General features: G+C 38.2%; 1 protein-coding gene across 14 annotated transcripts; it reads right to left on the bottom strand.

The window, feature by feature from the left end:
• Nucleotides 1-500: 500 nt before the first annotated feature.
• Nucleotides 501-20155, bottom strand: LOC131232927 (protein BLISTER-like). Of its 14 annotated transcripts, none has more exons than XR_009164989.1 (8): nucleotides 18733-20155; nucleotides 16240-16945; nucleotides 12174-12231; nucleotides 9387-9497; nucleotides 6761-6823; nucleotides 6401-6477; nucleotides 3835-3993; nucleotides 501-618 (listed from the first exon to the last, which is right to left on the bottom strand). XR_009164989.1 is itself a non-coding variant. In XM_058229454.1 (4 exons), exons 1-4 carry the CDS (start codon nucleotides 16258-16260, stop codon nucleotides 558-560), a joined length of 270 nt encoding a protein of 89 aa, XP_058085437.1. In that variant the 5' UTR covers nucleotides 16261-17685; the 3' UTR covers nucleotides 501-557. The 14 variants fall into 14 exon arrangements, 3 of the variants coding, with proteins under 3 accessions (XP_058085437.1, XP_058085438.1, XP_058085439.1); XR_009164988.1 differs by having other exon boundaries at nucleotides 16240-16966; nucleotides 19995-20155; XR_009164987.1 differs by having other exon boundaries at nucleotides 19995-20155.
• Between the last annotated feature and the right edge of the window lie 1332 nt (nucleotides 20156-21487).

Raw genomic sequence — 21487 nt, 5'->3', positions numbered from 1 at the left:
CAAACAAGTCAAATGACACGATATCAGTACAGAGTTACTCAAGGATAATGAGGGACAATAGAAGTGGCTTTGCCTACAGCATTGTAATAAAGGGCAAGGTTCTAGCAATACAATCTAGTCCATTCATTGCTATAGAATTAAAGGTGTTTCTTACACGTGCTAATGTCATTCATCATTCCTTCTGGTAAATACTGAAAGACGCCCCTTGCGTCTCTCGTGATGAGGCCCAAGTCAAATGAGGTGGTGTAGAATCAACCAATAGAAGATTTTATTTTCACTGTATTTGGTGTATTTTGTCCTTTTTGTTTTTCAAGGCAAGACTTCCGTTGTTTTCTTCCGATTTTGGCATCAGCAAACTTGAGAATTCATGTGTAAAGGACACCTAAGGTAGTTCCATTTTTAGCATGTTTTGTTGTAAAATGGCATTTGTGAATTGATATTAATTCAAGTGGGCCGCTGGATGGCATTGTATGTGTTTTTTCCTTGCTAGAACCTTGCCCTTAGGCCAATGTAATCGAGAAGGATGCTGGAACCAATTATGCTGCCCTGATGTCAAGTTATCGCAGAAGCATGCTGGTGCGGCGCTTTGATGGAGCTCCACAACGCAAGACACTCCACCTGGTTGAAGGAAAACAGGGGAAACACCATGTATCAATTATAAAAAGAAAATTTCATGTGTCAGTTTGTGACCATGCGCAACTGATTACGACTAGGAGGGACTAAGGCACATGTTACTCAACGAAAGTGGGATAATAATGTCAGGTTTTTGAATGGGCTTCACTCCTTTAAATGATTTTTTTTATCCATCTGACAATGCAAAAATGATTTGTTATTATTATTATTATTATTATTATTGGCATCAGGACATGGTCGCAACATACACTATAGAATGAATTGCCTGTGCACTGCTGAGACATGCCATATTGGCAAATGTGCTTGAAGTTGATACATGGTCACAGTATGTTTTAACATACGACACCTTTTTCGGGGTCCACAGATTTTTGGCCTGATCTTCCAGGTGATAGCAGTATAATCAGTTTGCAGGTTACAACTTTGCACTCAAGATGCCATACTTACTGGGTCATGTTCAATCATCCAAACCATTTACATGATGGGACAACTGTGAATGGTGGCTTCCTTGAAAATCTTCAAGAATCAAAGATCATAAACTTCAATCAACGGATTTCAAAACAGCGGTTAAGGAGATGGCCCATAATCAAAGGAAAATATTAAATGATCGCTAGTCCATAACCAAAGAAAAATATTAAATGATCAAAGGATTGGATTCTAATAAGATTTTTTGCGTGTGTGCGTGTGTTTGGGGGGGGGGGGCTTATTGCTATAAATGGTTATGATCATCATAACATGACCCTAGATCGGCCCCTCTTGCTGCGAGCCTCTTCGTTTGATGCTTTTGTTTTAAAAGTTTTCAAGCATGGTGAATGGTAAAAATGGAAATTCAATCGATTAATTCAATTAAAATGGGCGGCTTGGGATGAAAATAAACTGGGAACTCTTACATCCTAAGATCATTTTTTAAGGGGCCTTTGCTAATTTTCCTAAGAACAATGAATAAATAAATAAAATGGGCTAATCATCCAAGACAGATTTAATCCATCCAAGCCTGCAGCAAGAGATCTTTTTAATGACATGTATAGGATAAAATACAAGTGATAAAGAACCCAGGAACTTTATTACATTTATGGAGCTCTTAGGACAGAGTTAACTCTAACACACATCACATACATCCAAATCTACCTACTATTTTGGTATTTAAATTCAAATATAACAGAATTATTACGGATGCCACATGCATGCGCATCTATGTTCTCAGTATTAGAGTTGGACCTAACAACAATATGGAACCAGAATGCATTTACATCTGTCCTCACTATTAGAGTTGGACCTAAAAACATTGTGGAGCCAAAAATGCATGTCAGTTTAGACTTGATAGATATAAGCAGATGAGAATATTTAAAAGTTACACCCAGTGTTTTTAGTATGGATAACGACACATGAATCACACCCTTGGGATACAAAAACATCACATGTATCACATAATGTATCATTGTTTTTGGGAAACATTGGGAAATTGATCAAATTGTCAATGAAACTTCAGGGGATGTTAAAAAGAACATTAAATACACACTTAGAGCTCAAAAGATCACAAAAAACAAGTACGCACAATAAGTTTCCTCTGTATAGTCCTAAACTATGCGTTGTTTGACAAAAGTGATGCAACTATATTCAAAATCAGTTCATATAATTTATAAATCACAAAAGACATGTATGAAAGCACAACCAATTCATTCAAAAGATAAATCTACCCTACAATGTACAGTGCTTCTATTTTAAAAATATTTTTTAATTAAATTTATTTTTCAAAATAAATGTGTGACTGATGTTGACATCAACACACACTCACAAATGCATAAATAGCATGTGATCAAATTATTTTTTTCAAAGAAAGAATATTGTTTCATATTCTTAATTAAAAATAACATTTTTTTTTTCAAAAATTCCAAAAAGCTCCCTCAGTCTATAGATCAACCTCCAAGCACTCTCATATGTCTTTCCACACTCTAATTGCAAGTTAAATGGATGAAATTGATTCCCCATTTTTCCCAATTTAAAAAATCAGAGGTCAAAATCCATGATTGAGCATGAAAAACATGCAAAATCAAGGATTGCTAACTTCATTCCACAGATTCCAAGCAATTTAAATAAGAGAAAAATTTTAATTAGCAAAAACTTACCGATTGAGTTTCTATTACTACATGCTCTCCAATCTCAATTTCCACACCAAATCCCCTTTTCTCTCCAAACAAATGAAAATGATTGGTTGAAGTCCCCTTACCAATGAAATCCCAGCAAAAGATTTAAGAGAAGATCAGATAATTTTTTTTTTAAAAAAAAGAATTTTTCATATTTCCGGACCGACACAAGTGCGATGTCATCAATACGTACAATACGTATCAACCATGTCGGGGAACTTATAACAGCGATATTTTTAAAATATCACAATGCATCGATACAATGTATCAATATATCATTGATGCATTACAATAAATCATGATATATTGATCAACACAGGGATGCTTTCTAACTACAACCCAGTTTCGTACCGGTACTGTACGGTATCTATACATAAATCACTGGTTACACCTTTATAAGATAGAGAACTGAGACAAATGCAGGGAAAAAAAAATGTCAACAAGAAGCTAAAATGAGCTAATGTAGTTTTTCCATTATTTTTTGGTGCACAGCTTTATAGCAGCAATTATTTAAAAGAGAAATGCTAGTGATTTGAGGCACATATACAAACATGGCACACGCTCATCAGGCAGGCCCGACGAAGATTCCCATGCACCAGAATCAGGCCAATTAAGTAATCATTCTCTGTAGTGAACCAGTCCGGCCCTGCCTAAAGAACAGTCCGAATTTCACACGCCCATGCCATGTTGCCACGAGCAGTGAATTGCCTTAGTGCTTCTCTAATTAAAAAGATACAGAAGATAACATCTATAGGTCCATGTGCCTTTCATAGAAAACAAAATTGTTACACTCATGTAATGCTTCATCAACAGCTCTAGGCAATAAAGATTGTATACCTTCAGTAACAATAAACAAATGGCAGGACAAGGGAAATGGCTGCCCAAGAATATATCTATAAAGAGAAATCTCAATGGCTCAAAATATCACAAGAAAAACTAAAATTTCTTATTTTCGAAGAAACAATGAATGGGTGCTGAGATTGGATCCAGAATACTAGCTTCTAGAAGGGGAAGTACAATTTTATACTGAACAACAAAAGAAACAAAGGTAAAATGGGACCTCGTCCCTTTCATCTGGATACACTGCACTGTCAGGCAGGATGCTGTTGGACTCTGTTGGTCTCGCCAGGGCATTGTCGTTGGCCATACGTTCAGAAGTCAAAAGCTCTAACCTCGGAGTCTGAATTTCCAGTTTTTGTGATAACTCCTTGTTCAAGTCCTTCAACAATGAAGTTAAACCAAATAAACAAGAATGTAACAAGAGAAGACAGCAGCACACGTACAATCAAAACTAACAGCTATAAAGCACCAATGTTTTTTAAACTGGGAGATGTCAGTACTCAAATCTATATCATCATCATCTAAGCCTTATCCCAATTTAGGGTTGGCTACATGAATCCTATTCTGCCATTCCACTCTACCTTCAGTTAGACCATAGATCATCAAATCTTTTCTTACTACCTCCATCCATGTCCTTTTGGACCTTCTCCTTGCCTTTTAAGAGCCTTCAACTTGTACCAACTCACTCCTAACCGGCGAGGTTCTTGGTCTCCATTGCACATGACCAAACTATCTAAGTCTACTTTCCCTCATTTTATTACCTATTGGTACTACTACCAAGTTCCCTCAAATGTTCATTTGTAATTCTATACTTTGTCATCTTGCTACTCATCCATCTCAACATCCTCATTTCAGCTACACATCCTATGAGCATCTTGTTCTTTTACTACCCAACATTTTGTCCCAATAAAGCATGGTGGTCTTATAGTTATCCTATAAATTTTCCCTTTCAGTTTTAGTGGTACACAATGATCACATAAAACTCCAGAGGTGCATCTCCATTTCTTCCATGCGGCTTGAATTCTCTGGACAACATCCTTTTTAACCTCTCCACTGTCATGAATTATTGACCTGAGGTACCAAAAGTGGTCATTTTGTGAAACTTCTTGGTCAGCAATTTTAACTATTACTCATATTCACGCCCATTATTACTAAAATTGCATTCCATATACTCTTTTAGTCCAATTAGTTTTAAATCTTTTAGATTCTAAAGCATCCATCCATAAATCTAACCGTGTTTGCAACTCCCTCGCCTTGTCAATCAAAACTTTGGCATTTGCAAACAACAAAAACCATGGGATCTCTTCCTGCAAATGCCTCGTTAACTTGTCCATAACTAATGCGAAAAGGTACAGGCTCAATGCCGACCCCTGATGTGAGCCTACAATAATTGGGAACTCACTTGTCTCTTCCTGCCAGATGTTAGTACTTAAATTTATATACTGTTGATATTAGCAGTTTTTTATGCTCCAATTGACAAGTCGCCACTTGTACACATTTCATGATGTCATATACACTCCCATTCATATTATGAATATCACAAGAAGAACGATTAGAAACCACATGAATAAGATGATGTTACCATAATGAAATTCATGATAATACATACAATACTGTTTTGACCCCACTAGTTTTTTAAGCAAAGTAATTTTGCGAGGGAGGAGCATTTAGGAAATGCAAGCTCACGTGGCATTTCATTTAATAGTTGGAAAGTTGGAACCTGGAGATTTTCATTTATAAATGGATTCGTGGGGTGGGCACCATTGCTTCATCCATGATGAATCTTAGCTTCTCTTCTCTTATTTCTTAATATTCAGAATATGACATCTGATATAATCCCTCTTTACTGTTCTCAAGAACTTTCAAAGTTAGCATAGGTGCTCCTATATTGATAGAGGATAGGATTTTGCCACGTACGAGGAACCCAAACAGTACCAAGTATGGAACCCATCTGCAAACCTAAAATGCATGGTTTGCATACAGGATTTATCTGCTTTTTACTTGGAAGATTTCTGTATAATATCTGTTACATGCATTAACTGTCAATGAAACTCCACACAACCATCCATGAAATAATAAGTTTCCAAATGTTGCTTGTTAAATTGTTTATGACATACACACTTGAGCATGGTTCTAGGGTGAATGATGGAAGTGGTCCTCAACTAGATCCTTGGTTTGTACAAGTAAATAAAATCAATATTATTCATGGCAGGCACCTATATCCCATCGTAAACAAACAAATCAGTAAGTCTTTCCATAAACCTCTTATGAGCAGTTGTTTCCACCACCCCGTCAATGTCACACACACTTGAGCATGATTCTAGGGTGCGTGATGGAAGTGGTCCTTGAAATAGATCCCTGGTTTGTTCAAATAAATATGGTATTCAGGAACTGCATCCATATCCTATCATAAAACAAACAAATCATTAACTCTTTCCACAACCTCTTAATAGCAGTTGCTAACACAAAACATAAGAGGCTCATAACAAGATATTCTGAAAAGGATTATGATTCTGAAAAGAACTACAGGAGATTGCATTATGCTCAATGGCTGCAACCTAGGTAATTAGAGCTTAAACATTTGAATTAGAGTGTCTGCAATCTCAGCTTAAACATTCAATGATTAGGGTGTCCGCAATCTTAGCATCAACATTTGATGACTAGAGCCTACATCGTACACTTATTTGTTATCCTGGTAATTATTGAATTCTCAGATTAGAATCTACCAAAATGATGTAAAGATGTTTTGAGTTGAAGAACGGAAGAAGCTTAAATGTAGAGCATACTTGTATGAAGTCAATTCAGCATTTGTGTTCTCCAATTGTCTCTCCAGCAGTGGCTCATTTGACTTCAATCTGAGTGCCTACATAAATAAATTACACGAAAATCAGAGAACTAAGTTGATAAAGCTAGCAACTGTGATAAACATGAGAAAGTTCACAGGAAAATAAACAAAAAAAAAAAAAAAAAAAAAAAAAAAAAAAAAAAAAAAAAAAAGTAATAAGATCTCTCAAATAGAAACATAAATGCAATTTTTTTAACATGATAAACAACACTACAGAATAACAGAAGTTATGTGGAATCTGATTATAAACATCACTAGGAAGTCAAACATAGAATATCTTTGAAGTTCAAATAATTCTTACAAACTGTAGGTTCTGAGTGCAAGTCCCATCCAAAGATCAAACGATGTTAACAATTGTGGGCACCTGATTTTTCAGAGAGCCATCGTGTATCAATAATTTCGTAATACATGTCTGTGAACGAAACAACCTTAACAGCTGGAATTGAGATATGCATGCTTTATCCATGCAGCTATACAAGCACATACTAAAGATCATCAGTCATAAGGCAGAATATTTCCAGACGACAAAAGCTCTCATCAGACTCTGCTTTCTGTTTCCTAATCACCATGTCAATAATTTTTCTTTGTTATAAATATCACGTTAACGAGTAATTGAACAAACTATTTGATTGTAATCACCCTATTTAATACACTATTAGATAGTGCTTTGATACTATGTTAAACACTTAAACTACAAGAGGCTACGTTGTACAAACTATAACTTGTTTATTCCACTGATAATAACAGGAATATTTAGAAGAGGAGAGAAATCTGTGAGAGAACTTAACAGATACACATCTTAACGAAAATGGAAATATCCTAGTCTAAAAAGATTTCCCTAATCTACTCCAACATAATCATAGCACTGTGGGGAGTTTTGTGCTCATTGCCGATCCCAAGCCTGGATAAAGGATGGTTGTGCCAGGTTGGCAGCCGGTGTCAAACTTGTGCTATAACTTCCAACATGAATCCAAACAATATGACATTCCAAACTTATGTTAGGTTGTTCCCTGTAAGTAACTTGCCAAATTGGAACCGGGTGTCATGAGAAATGGAAGGGTTGGCTGGGGCGCCCCCCTGAAGTGATGCGCTGCAACAACGCCTAGTAGTGGCGAGAAATAGGCAAGGGTTCCAACACCATTCTAGACGCGTGCGGGTAAAGAAGCTAGTCCAGGAGAATAGGATTCTCTTGCCACATGGAATACAGGAACATTGACATGTGAGAGTATGGACTTGGCTGATACAATGAAATGAAGGAGACTTAACATGACTTGCGTTCAGGAGACCAAGTGGAAAGGAGCCAAAAGTAGAGAAACCGATGAACATAAACTTTGGTATATAGGAAAGAACAATAATATAAATGGGTGGGTAGGGATAGTGGTGGATAAAGATTTAAAAGATAAAGTTGTACCTGCTATGAGAGTAAGTGATATGATTTTATTAATACAACTTGTGTTTGGAACTTTGGAGAGGACATAATCATTGTTACTAGTGTTAGAAAAGAGAATCAAGAAACAATTTTGGGAGGATATGGATGGACAAATGCAAGAAATTCCAAATGGAGAGAGGAGATTTGTAGGAGAAGACTTCAATGGTCATGTAGGAAAAGAAAGTGAGGATATGGAGGTACATAAATGATATGGTTTTGGGAGAAGAAATGAGATGGGCGATGCTATCCTTGATTTCACTATGGCATACTAGCTCTAGCAAAGGCATACCTTAAAAAGAGATATGAACATTTATTAACTTTCAAAAGTGGATCATATATTAGCCAAATAGATTTCTCACCTAGGAAGACAAAACGATCAATATGTAAGGACTCCAAGGTTATACTAGGAGAGTTTGACTGCACAACATAGGTCAGTGATTATGGATGTTTACAATAAGAGATGGAAAAGAGGAAATGAAATTAATAGGTGTCCAAAACCTAGGTGGTGGAATTTAAAAGGGGAGAACAATATTCAAAAGTAAATTGATGGAAGAAGAAAAGTGGAATGTTGAGGAAGAACTGTTATGTGGAATTAGATGGCTGAGTTCATTAGGAAAGTAGCAAAAGAGAATAGATGACTATTTAAGGAACTTTGGTGGTGGAATGACTATGTACAAAAAGTATTAATGAGAAAAGTTCGTGTTGAAAAGCCTGTCAAGGGACTAGAAACGATGAAAATCTTGAACAACATAGAAATGCCAAAAAGATTGCTAAGAAAGTAGCAAGTGAGGCAAATCTTAAGGCTTTTGATGATCTTTACAATAGATTGGGGACGAGAAGGTGAAAAAGATCTCTTCAAAATTGCAAAAATGAGAGAGAGAATAAGTAGCAACATAGATCAAGTTAGACGATGAATGAGTAATGAAGAAAATGCCAAAACAAAACTATTGAGGTTAGGGTGCCTGGCTACTGGAAGCACCAAGAGTCACAACTATTTTCATGAAAAGGATTCAGAATCAGTAGAAAACACACAAGTCAATAATTTCATATCAATTGTGCATAGTTTTTACAGGTAGAAACTAACATGGAAAATACAGAAGAGCGATAGGGCCATCTAATCTAATAACCAATATGCTCAACCTATGAGGCACCTTTATAAAACCAGACATGACAGCTGAAATTTGATTATCTAAAAATGATCAGTTTTATCAACCTATGCACAGTAAGCTTGATATCTCAGCACAACATTTGTCAAAACCCTGTCAGTATATTTATCAAAAGGCAACTCTATAAAATCTAGCTTCAATCACAAAGGGGAAGGTGACTCATTTATGAGGAAATTTTACAAAGTAACAAAGAGGCATTCTAGAAATAAAGGAAACAGTCAATTTTACATTTGATTATAATCAAAGCCAGTGTTTGCATTTTGCCTATTTATATTCCATTTGCTTGCTCCAAAACAGATGAAGCAGACTACACCAATGAAGCAGTCCACTACCTTTTCTTCCAAGCCAATGACTTCAGAAGACAATATTTTTGTCCGTTCATCAGCCGCACTACATTCTAGTTGTGCATTGGCATACTCCAGTTTCACAGCCTGAGGTGCCATCTGTTATTCAAAGAAAACAATAATAACAATTATTATCATATAAATGGTACACATGGAAAGTTATTGACACCACCAATATGACAATAACGGTATTACTTATTAACAATCTAGAGATACAGAAATAGGGAAAAAAAAAAAAGGCAGGAAAAGAATTAATTAGGATTATTTTCATATAAGAAATGCTTCTAAATCTAAGGTGCAGGTGAAGAGGAAAATGTAACCCTCAATGACATTCACCTTTACATTGAAAATAGGCTTTGCATCTTGTTAAACATATGGAGATAGACTGAAGGGAATAATTAAGAAGATGCTAGTAACTTCTTCCTTTTTCTTCAGTAGGTAAGCTTCGCTGCCAACGCAAGGCCTCAAAAGTGAAATGATGATTGCCTAACCGTAGCTAGGAAATATGAGATCCAAATATTTGAAATTGAATTCATTATAGATGTGTGAAAATCTTAGTGGACATATTCTAATACCATGGCAAGATAAATGGGAACCTCTAGAATAGATGAAAGGGTAATAACACTGATGCAGGACGTGAATTTAAATATGATATGCAAGATTTCAAGCTTAGATCACACCAATTTAGAAACAATCACACAAATTCCACATCCCACATGAAAATCCAAACATTCAATTAAAGGGGAATCTATGCGGGTCCAAGCCGACACAGGCTAGGACTGGACCAATAAAATTATAAGCCAAACAATGTCAAAGGGAAATAAAATCAACTACTCATGCATAAAAATCAGTCCCTAATCCAAGGGATTCTCTAATTTCAATTCAAGGAACCCTAAGGTGATAAAAAGGGACAAATCAATTAGGGATCATGTAATATAGGGTTAGGATTCATGAAAAAATGGCTATGAGACGATAAAAGAGGATAAAAACCTGAGCCAAAAGCGTATGAACAACAACAATGGCCCAGACGGAGGTGCATGTGATCCCGGCCGCACATGTGTAGGGCCCACTATTCAGAAAAAGGTCACCTTGGCCCTGCTCGGCCAGGGATGGATTCCAAAACCTCCAAATCTCAGCTCGATCCGATGTACGGTTTGTGCGTAGTGCTCCGCCGAAGTTTCAGCTAGCCTGTGGGCCAAAATCTGGAAACCTGCTTCAATGAAGAAATCTGATGCAACAAAAGGACAAATTCGAAGTACGGATGGTGGGGGAAGATGGAAAAAAAGATGATGGAAGATGGGGGTGAATTGGGATCGATGTGGCTTCGCACCACGGTAGTTAGCCCTTCGAAAAGGGAGGGCTTCGCACCCACTTTTGAATTCTTCCACAACTCACGAAGAAAGCAGAAAAATAAAGCAGGAATTTTTTATTAACTTCAATGAATCAAAAGAACTACAAGAGGTGCCTATTTATAGAGAGAACCCTATACCCAAAAATTCGCATCATGCGCGACACCTATTACTTGGCGATGAAGTAAACTAAAATAAAAACCAAACAAAGAAATCTAAAGCGTTCACGATGTTCTAAATAATAACAATAAACAAAACCTAAAATATAAAACCAATCTGACGAGTGGGCCACGAGCATGAGATCCCATGGTGGGCTTTTCTTGACTATCGGGCCACTTTTTCTGAACCAAAACTTGACTTTTAGTTAGGAGGCCCTCCCTGGACGTCGTCATCGAGCCAAATCAATGGTAGGGTCCTCCTACGTACGTACGTGCGTAGGGGGGGCGGCGTGAGTGCGCGTGTGCACGTGATGTCCCCATCAAACACTTCCCTGTCTCAATGATAAATCATATCATTGCTGGCATCCCAGTTATTTGGATAAGCTTTATGAATCGCCTCATGATTTCCCGGCAAACGATCAACCCTCTTTTACCCTGACTGTGGACCGGCTGGCATATCGATACCAGGTAGAGCGTAGAGGAAGGTTTGTCTCATTGATATATTTTGATAAATGGCAGGAATTTACAGGCACACCCATTTTGGGAAATAATGAGATAATATAAGAATACAATAGGAATAACAACATAACCTTACAAATGGATATTCTCTTAGATTTTAATATTGCGAAGTATACAGGTTTCATGACCAGGCATCTTTACCCAACAATAAACATCAGGGATTGGAGCTAATTGATTGTTTGACAAAATTTTGAACATCACATTTGCTATACCACATGCATAGATAGACAATTTACATGGTACAGCTAATATTGGGTAATACACTATATATGACTCAGAATAAAAATATTCACGAAAAAAAAAAAAGAATCACAATAAAATAAATGTAAAGAGTTCAAAATTGAGTAAAAGAATGGAACTACTTTAGTCCTGCAAACATAAGAAACAACTATTTTTTAAGGTTCAACAAACGGATGTAAAATCCAACTCTCATTGCTAGTGCTTCCCACACCTTCAACAGTTGATCTAACAACATCTGCATTGACAAAGCTAAAAGGAGAATATATAATCCCACAGAATCAAAACTTAGATCAACCGCATTACAGTAAACATGAGAAATACAGGTTTAAATGCTCCGCAGGTTGAAGACTCACAAGAGTTTCAACATGAGGTCATGGGTTCGAGTACCCATTGTGGTGAAATTCCATTGTGGTGTGAGTGCGTGAGTGTGTGGGGTGTGTGAGTGCCTGTGAGGGGGGGGGGCAAAGAAAAGAAGGGGACAAAAACCAAAGGACAACTAGCCAGATGACCTCTAATTTCCACCATTAACCTTTCCATGTCAGATCTTAGCTTGTTTACAACATCTCCCTGGAAGAAAGTATATGTTCATAAGTCCAGAATGAAACCGTCCAAACACAAATCTGACATAGTATGACTCAATGCGACATGAATGGGATAAATGCGCTCCTCAGAGAAGTTCACAGAACTGTTTATGAACAACAAAATAAGGCATAAGCAAGGGTAGTGAATCTTTGACAAAGCAATTCTAGATAAAATAAATAAATAAAAGTAAAGAAAACAGAACGCAAGATATTGCATCTAAGTTGTGTCAAATTAGCAAAAGGTCCTGAAAATGATTATAACAAAAATAACTTCGGGGATACTATTTGACTCTGAAGCAGAAATCAAGAAGTGGATGAGTTGGATCCTTCATATAATTTGAGAAATACAGACAACTAATGTAGAAGCCAGTAACCATAACACAGTTAAGAAAGTGGGATCCAAATAACTTCTGTATTCTTCACCAGTAAGCATGTTACTCTATAGTCACACATATCAATCATCTTTCCTCAAACCAATTGTGTAAGAGAATCATGCAGTCTGTTGAAAGGCAAGGAAGATGAGGACATGGTTGCAGCCGCTGAGAAGTCGGAAATGTTCTCTGGACGGAAAAATATGAAGAAAAAATGCCCCGGCAAAGCTACAACAGTTAGCTTGCTCCAGATCAAAGGTAAAGGAAAGGGATGATTTGGCGCAGGACTTGGCAGCTGGTCCAGATTCAAGGAGCCCAACCAGATCAATAAAGGGGCAACATCAGTAAGCATATGTGAGGTTGTCTTTAAACCAGATGTTTTGGTTGTGGCGCCCAATCAAAATGATAGGGATCTGCAGCTGTCTTGTCTAGCAGAGTTCTCCCTACTTTCTTATAAAGGTGACAGATCTTGCAATTGGAGCGGTGGAGAAAAAGGTGAGGTACACATCAGCCAAGGGTCAAACCATTTAAAAAACAAGCTTCTTTTCTTGCAATTTCTCAGCTGACAAAACAAGATTTTGAGAATTGAGTTATATCATGAATCTGTGCGGGAAACCCTGCTCGAGAATAATGCTGTTAATGATACACATTAGTGGGACTAGGTGTGAAATTATGACTCCTGGTAAAGCTCTTGAGAAGTAGATCAGTGGCTGCTAGCTCAATGAGTTCTCCCATGATACAGGAACTAGCAGGAACCTCAAAGGAACACCAGATGGGACCAAAAATGCTGGAAAATGTCTGGGAAGGATGGGAAATGTGGTCAGATGAATAAAGCATCTCTCCACTATCAACTTTTGAACTTTTCAAGGGGAAGAATGGTTCATTTTTCTCCAACTCAGTAGCTGGCAAATGAAACATGGAAGAGACTCTAGGAACATTAAGGGCCCGTTTGGCCGGCTGGATTGAACGGGATTAGGAGGGATGGGATCAATTTTAAGGTAATGATGGTGATGTCAGTGGATTGGTTTAAGATCCATTGGTTTGCTATATCCCAGGACTAGTTCATCGGGTCTGTTTGGCTCGTTTTACCATCCCTTCCAATCCCTTCCAATCCGTCCGTCCAAACATGCCCTAAGAGAATCCTGGAAAGATAGACGAGATCCCTCAGTGCTAGTACAAGACATGGGCAAACATAGTGGAAATCAATTTGACGAACTTCTGAAATTCAAATTGGAACCGGAGGAGAGAGATTCCGATGTCTGCCAAGGAACACTCCGAATGGAAGATCCTAACCCTATGAATGAGGCCAATTTGTTGCAACCGTTTGTTTTTTATGAGCCATAGCAAAGTGGGATCCATTAGATAGATGGTTGGACCTATTCTGTTTATCCACTCAATGTTGACTGTCCATTTTCCGTGCTATTGATCGGGTGCTTAGGATCATCCAATAGACATTTTTTGCCCCATGGCTTGTCCCCAATTGCATGAAAGAGTGAATAGTTCAAATTAATGATTGGGTGTCCCACATGTCATTAAAAAGGTTTGGAGACGTTGCTAATGTCACCATGAAGGTGGGGATGTTAGCAAAGCCCACAATGTGTGTGTGTGAGAAATGCTCATACACAAGTAGCTATATTTGTTGGTGTGTGGGGCCCACCATAATGTTTGTATGACATTTTGCTCATCCAACAAGGTTGTCACCGTAGAAAACCTGATTTTTGGGGCGCCTCTCTCTCTCTCTCTCTCTCTCTCTCTCTCTCATGATCTACCAAGCGTTTTCACTATAATTATAGTGCAAATGAGTTTTATGGGCCCCACCGTGATGTGTTCATGGCATCCATTGGGAGAATATGTGTGTACATGCGTATATGATCTACCAAGCGTTTTCTCTATAATTATAGTGCAAACAAATTTTGTGGACCCCACCGTGATGTGTTCATGACATCCACTCCGAACATCATGCACATCATCCCTCGTTCAGCAATGGTTCCAAAAATCAAGCCAATCCATGACTCAGGTGGGTCACACAAGCAGGAACAGTTGATAGGGGGCATGCTTTCTCAAGTGTGCCCTATGGTGTGGCTGGCCTACCTAAGTCATGGATTGACAATATTTTTGGGGCCATGGCCAAACATGAGAGGGTGCACATGATGGTCAGAGTGGACTTCGTCAACACATCATGGTGGGGCAGGCCATGGCCAGACATGAAAGCATGCATGATGGTTGGAGTGGATGTCATCAACTTCTAATGGTGGGGCCACAAAGGTCGTTAGCACCATAATTGTGGTGAAAACGTTTCCACCTGATCATTTTCTATTACACACAAACTATGAGTTCAACCTCATGGGAAGCTTCCCATGAGGTCGAGCTCTATGGGCCCCACTGTAATGTGTGAGGGACATCCATCCCATTACTCAAATGCACCCTTCCATGGTGAGCCATGGCCTTAAAAATCAGGCTAATCCATGACTTAGGTGGGCCACACCACAAACAACAGTTGAGAGTGGATGCCCACCCATTGAAACCTTCTTAATTGTATAACATGATCATAACCATCCATCAAAACATTCTAGATGAGTTATACATTAATTTGGCATTTCGATCCGTTAAGAAGTAAGAAATCATAAATAATTAGAAAAAAAAGAAAAAGAAGCTCTATGATTTAATGTTGAAGAGAATATATATCATTTAATCTCTTATAAAGAACAAAATAAAATAATTTATCTTTTCTAACTGATCCTTAAAGCCACCACCAATTTAAAAACATATAAAATGAAAGCCACGGGAAGCTTTAAAATAGACGAAAACAAGTATATTTTGAATCATAAATCTGGATTCGTAAGACTCAAATCATAGAATTGTAGGATTCGGGGGGGATTCAAATCATTTTGCTTAAGATACGCCTCAAATCGTACATCGTAAATTCAAATCATTTTGCTTAAGATACGTCTCAAATCGTACATCGTAAATCCTAAATCCACTGACTAAATGACTAAATTATAACACACACACACACACACACACAAGAGAGAGAGAGAGAGAGAGAGAGAGAGAGAGAGAGAGAGAGAGATCCCACAATGTCCACACTCGAGTTTATGTGGATCCCACCGCGATGTGTATGTGGAATCTGAACTCTGCAAATGCAGACCATCATGAAAATGGGACCACAAAAAAAATCAGCTAGAACCAAAACTCAGGTGGCTACACCACGGGGAACATTCCTAAATCATAACTAAAAACCTCTACAATAACCTGGTGGGCCCCACCTGAGTTTTGGAATGGGCTATTTGTTGTTTGTCTCTTTATACAGGTAGGGTGCACAAAATGAACAGGTCAGATAGCATAAAAATATCATAGTGGGCCCCCATACAGATACCTATGGTGGAAGTCCTCTCTCTGCTGTTTCCTCTGGTATGAGTACAGATCAGGCTGAATTTTGATCCTTAGGGCTAACATCTGGGGGCATCTAATGGACGGTTTGGATCTTTGAAACATGTCATGGACCCATGGTAGGGCCCATTCTGCTCGACACCACATGTGAACATTTTATTTGTGCCTGCATATCAAAAGAAAATAAAAGAGTTCAAACAAAGTACATAAAGGAAGAAAAAGAAAGCAATTACCATCATATGAGGTAGATGCATTGTAAGCAGTTAACATTCAAGCAGATTCCACCTTGCTTGGCATAGGAACACTAGCTGACTTCCCTGGCAAGTCGGTTGTCAACAACAAATAAGATGTGCCAGGTTCTTTAACAGGATATTCCTTTGATGAATGCCTATTTTCTTCTGACTGAGCTTCATGCAAGGAATTGTAACTAAATTGATGAATGTTTCCATCAAGGTTTGGGTAACTATAAACAGTATCGACAGCAGTAGGATGATCTGTTGAAACCCGTGGAACTGCAAAGCTCATCATTCTTCCTTTCTCTCCACTAGCAATCATAATAATCACACTCTTGTCCCAAGAAGCCTAAACCATCATGCCATGTAGACTCAGGATTTCTTGCAGGTTTCTCTGGATCCTTGTAAAATGCATAGTAATCATTAGCCAAAGTAGGACATGCAGCATTTGCCACACTTGTTGAATCTAGCTCAGTGCCCAGGGATGAATTAATCGCTTCATTGTCTTGGGTCGGGGCAGGTTCAGAACATTGGACAGCAGAGACACCATCTCTCTCAGATGCAGCTCCATCTGAACTGAAAGTTTCGAATTTTCACATTTTTGTGCCAATTTCTCATTTTGGCTGACATCAGCTGACTGCAATTGGCTAGTTGATGCAGCCTTTTTTGCTCTCCCTTCAGCTTTCTTCTTGTCGAACTCCTCAAGCTGGAAAAAGGAGCCAACAATCTTAAGGAAACAAAGGAAAATCCTACCACTACCATCAGAATCAATGCAATCAATCAACAGAAAAATTGCAAATGCAAAATCTGAAACACAGACGTTTCAGTTATATTTATAGCAATGATTCCGTGAACACAAATATAATTCAATTTGCAACAGTCTGTAGGTTTCCACAAGGCAATAACAATAAGTTTATGTTCAATCATATTCAGATCATCACATGAGCAAGAAAATTTGTAAAATTTGCTAGAAGCATAACTCTTCACCCTGCTATACAGTTTGAATCCACAAAATGAACTGATGTCCTTTAAAATAACCATCAATATCCACTAATCCAACACAAGCTCTATGTCATTTCTATCACATTATGCCTATATGGCCTTGCAAACCAAGTGGCTGCAGAATCTTTATATGGGAGATTAGATGTGGATGAAATTTCTTAAAATGTCATTACCTGGGTAAGTAGAGATACTGATCCATGGATAATGGTGAAAAGATGGATAAATATCTCCACATAGCAGATGTTCACCAACAAGTACTGCATCTTCAAAAATGTAGCCTTCACATGGCACATAAGCTGCTGATGCGCTTTTCTCTTAAGGGTTTTCACAAAGCAATCTCACACCAACTATAGCAACACCATCCAATAAAATTTGACACTTTTAATACATTTACCCCGCTGAACCTGAGGTTTTTATGCATACAAGTAAATTTGTTGGAACATTGATAAAAGCCAAGGCATTGAGGTTTTTTTTCTTTTTTTTCTTTTTTTTTACCAAAAAAAAGTCCCCTCTTCATCCCATAGGGAATAGCCTATAAGCTTCAAAAAGTCCTACTAGAGGATGCGTACCTTGCCAAAACTTAGATCCAACCCCACCGTAAGGGCTCCTTTGGATGCCTATAATTTTTTTAAGTTGCAACTTACAGGTGAAAGTAACTTACAAGTAAATCATGTTTGGATGAAATTTGTAAGTAACCTATGAGTAAGTTGGTTTTTGCGTTTGGATCACCTATAAGTTAGTTACAAGTAAGAAACTATATATTCACACTAAGCAGAGCTTGAATTAGGGAATCGTCTCAAAATCTGATTGACATATAAGAAAACTTGGCACAAAGTATGCCATTTTGTTAAGCCTATTTAGATGAATAGTTGAGCCGATTCTTAAGCTAAACTAATCATCATGTGCGCCATAAAAGTGAGCCCACATATTCAAAATACCTATATGTATTTTATCCACCCCGTCCATCCATTTTGCCAGCTCATTTTAGGGCATGAGACAAAATGAGACAAATCCAAATCTCAGGTGGACCACACCACAAGAAATAGTAGTGATTGAACGCCCACCATTAAAAACTTCTTGGAGGCCACACAAGTTTTCGATCAAGCTGACATTTGTGTTTTCCCTTCATCTGGGTCTGTTTGATCTTAGATGTCAAATAAACATCTAGGTCTATGGTGTGGTCCACCTGAGATTTAGATATGCCTTTTTTTTTTAGCTCATGCCTTAAAATGAGTTGGTGAAATGGATGGACAGAGTGGATAGAACACACGTCATCATGGGGGGACCTGCAAAGCATTGACCCAGTACCGAGGGGTCACCACGGAGTATTGAGTCCAAAGACCCCGATGTCGAGGATAAAAAGGGGGGGATCGAGGTGCATGCCTCACTGCTTTGCTAGAGATCGTCGAGGGGGGGGGGGAGGGGGGAGAGAGAGAGAGAGAGAGAGAGAGAGAGAGAGAGAGAGAGCTCTGATTGAAAAAGGCCACCTACCGGCCGATGAGCATCAAGGCTCCTTCAATGTCTTCTCTACCCAGCCCCTACAATCACTCCTCTTCAATGGCTTCCTTCAATAGCCACCTACAGAGGCTCTCTGCAGATTTATTCCTTCAATAATACCTAAACCGGTTCTCTTCAATGACTTCCTTCAATGGGAACATAGCTTCAAAGTATGTAAGATTCTTGTAACTTTTGCCTGTAAATAATTTACAGGTTGAAACAAAGTTAGAAGTAACTTTATCCCCCCAAACACCACCTGTAACAAAGTTACATTTTACAAAACTTACAAGCATCTAAGCGCCCCCTAACTTTTCTAGTTCACCCCCACATTACACATTCCTCTTTTCGAGATTTGTTTAGTTTTTGGATATCAAACTGACTCCTTCATAAGATAATCTTAATGTGGCTGATATAACCCCCTTCCGCAATTAGTTCAGTACAACACTTGCTACTCTAGCCAATTGAACACCCTTTCCAGGAGTGATTTCTATATTACATGACATCATTCATGGGAAACACAAGAAAGCATTAAGCTGAAGGGCGCTAGGTTCTTTATATGAGGGCAGGAAAATTCCACTTTGAACAAAACAAACTATAATAGTTCAGATTATTAACTGTGAAAATCGCTTTATCTGAATATAACTTCTTAAGGAAATTATAATGTCTTCACGTAACAGGATGAGCATTGTGTCTAGATGTGCCCATACAAGAGGACTCCTCATTTAGTGATCGAAACTTGATATGATGGGGCCCAGCAAGGAGGTATGCCTGCCACAAAGATCTTCCAGCTTGAAAGATCCCAATCCTTGACTTTGGCCCATTTTCCATTCAACGTGAATTGTTGTTGCATTTTTCTAAACCGTCTCTTCGCGGGCCAGCAACCAAAAGGTCGAGATCATCCTATTCAATGGTTTGGGTCATCAAACCATAAGCCCCAATTGTACAGACTGGGTGCATCACAACAGCACATCCTGTATGGGAGATTTCCAAGCAAGAAGACTAAGGGAGGGTTTGGATACCTGTAAGTTTTGTAAAATATAATTTTGTTACAGGTGGTGTTTGGGGGAGGACAATTACTTGTAATTTTGTTTCAACTAAGTTACATACGGACAAAGTAACAAGAATCTTATATGCCTTGAGTCTATGTTCCCACTTATCTATAAGAAAGTTACAAGCCAACCATCTAATTTTCGAATTCAAAATTTTGAGGAAACGTGGGTGGAAGTTAATGAAGAAATCATTGAATAGAAGCCTACCTAGGCATTGAAGGAAGCCATTGAAGAGGAGTAATTGCAAGTGGCTAGGTAGAGAATCCATTGAAGGAGCCTTGATGCTCACCGGCGAGTAGGTGGCCTCTCTCTCTCTCTCCGATGATCTCCAGTAGAGCATTTTTTAACTCGGCGTCGGGGTCTTTGAACTCGTACTCTGTATTAATCCCTTTGTATTGCTCCGTGCTCTGCAGGCCCCACCATGATGTGTGTTTTATCCCCTCTGTCCATCCATTTCATCAGCTCATTTTAATGCATGAGCCAAAAAACGAGGTAGATCCAAATCTCAGGTGGACCACACTACCACAGGAAACAATTGAAGATTGAAGACCCACCGTTAAAAACTGTATGAGACCCAATGTAATGTTTATTTCCCATCTAACCCGTTGATTATGTCAAACAAACCCGGTTGAAGGGAAAATACAAATGTCAACTTGCCCAAAACTTTTGTGGCCTCCAAAAATGGCGGGCCGTAATTAGCACTGTTTTCTATAGTGGTCAACCTGAAATCTGTATCTATCTCATTTTTTATCTCATGCCCTAAAATGAGCTCACAAAATGAATGAACAGGGTAAATAAAATACATATATGATGGTGGGCCCAAAAAGCTTGTCCAACACAGACCACTTGAAGGGTCGCTACCAAATCCAGGTTGCTTAAAACCCTTCCGGACATGCAAGAGATGAGGTAGACTGTAGGGCCCACTTTGACATCTGTGTTGTATCCATGCCATCCAAAATATGAAGTCGGTCCAAATCTCAAGTGCATCACACCATAGGAAACAACTTTGATTGAATGCCAACATCTAAAAAAAATGTGGAACACAGGAGTTCTAGATCATGCTAATATTTTGTGTTTTCCCTTCCTCTCGGATCTACAATACATTAAAAATGAGAATTTTAATTTATTTGTTACTTTAAGTTACTGTTCTATGTCATGGGTATTATTTTATAGAAAAGTCTAACATGGTCCATAATATGAAGTTGGCACTGCATTGCCACGGTACATTTCCCACATTTTGTTGCATTGTTTTTGCACAAAAACTAATCTAATCATTAATATTTCAATTTATTATGTGAAGTAGAGACCATAGGCTTCTATAAGCAAAGAGAGCTCCTAACACATTTTATTTTATTATTGTGGTCCCTTGGAATTTTCTATTGCAAATTAGGAATCATTTTTAAATAGAAAATTTGATTCCTTCTTTTAAGATTTCTACTAGGTTTAACCAACAGTGAAAATCTAAGTAATTAATTAGTGACGACTCCAAGTTAAATATATAATACTCTTAGTCACAAATATGCATGAAAGCTTATTAAGGCCCTGTAAGTGCGATCCGCCAGCGACCCGAAATACCATACAAGAGCACTGTTACACCGTCCAACTCAACTAATGGTAGACCATGAAACTTAGTAAACCAGCAAAGTCGGTGGTTGGCTCAATCCAAAAAACATCCATATACACAACTGATGTTGACAAAG

Source organism: Magnolia sinica, chromosome 18 (genome assembly GCF_029962835.1).
Source record: "Magnolia sinica isolate HGM2019 chromosome 18, MsV1, whole genome shotgun sequence".
Classification (NCBI taxonomy): Eukaryota; Viridiplantae; Streptophyta; class Magnoliopsida; order Magnoliales; family Magnoliaceae; genus Magnolia; species Magnolia sinica.
Note: the sequence above shows the minus strand (reverse complement) of the source record. Positions and strands in the feature narration are given on the sequence as shown.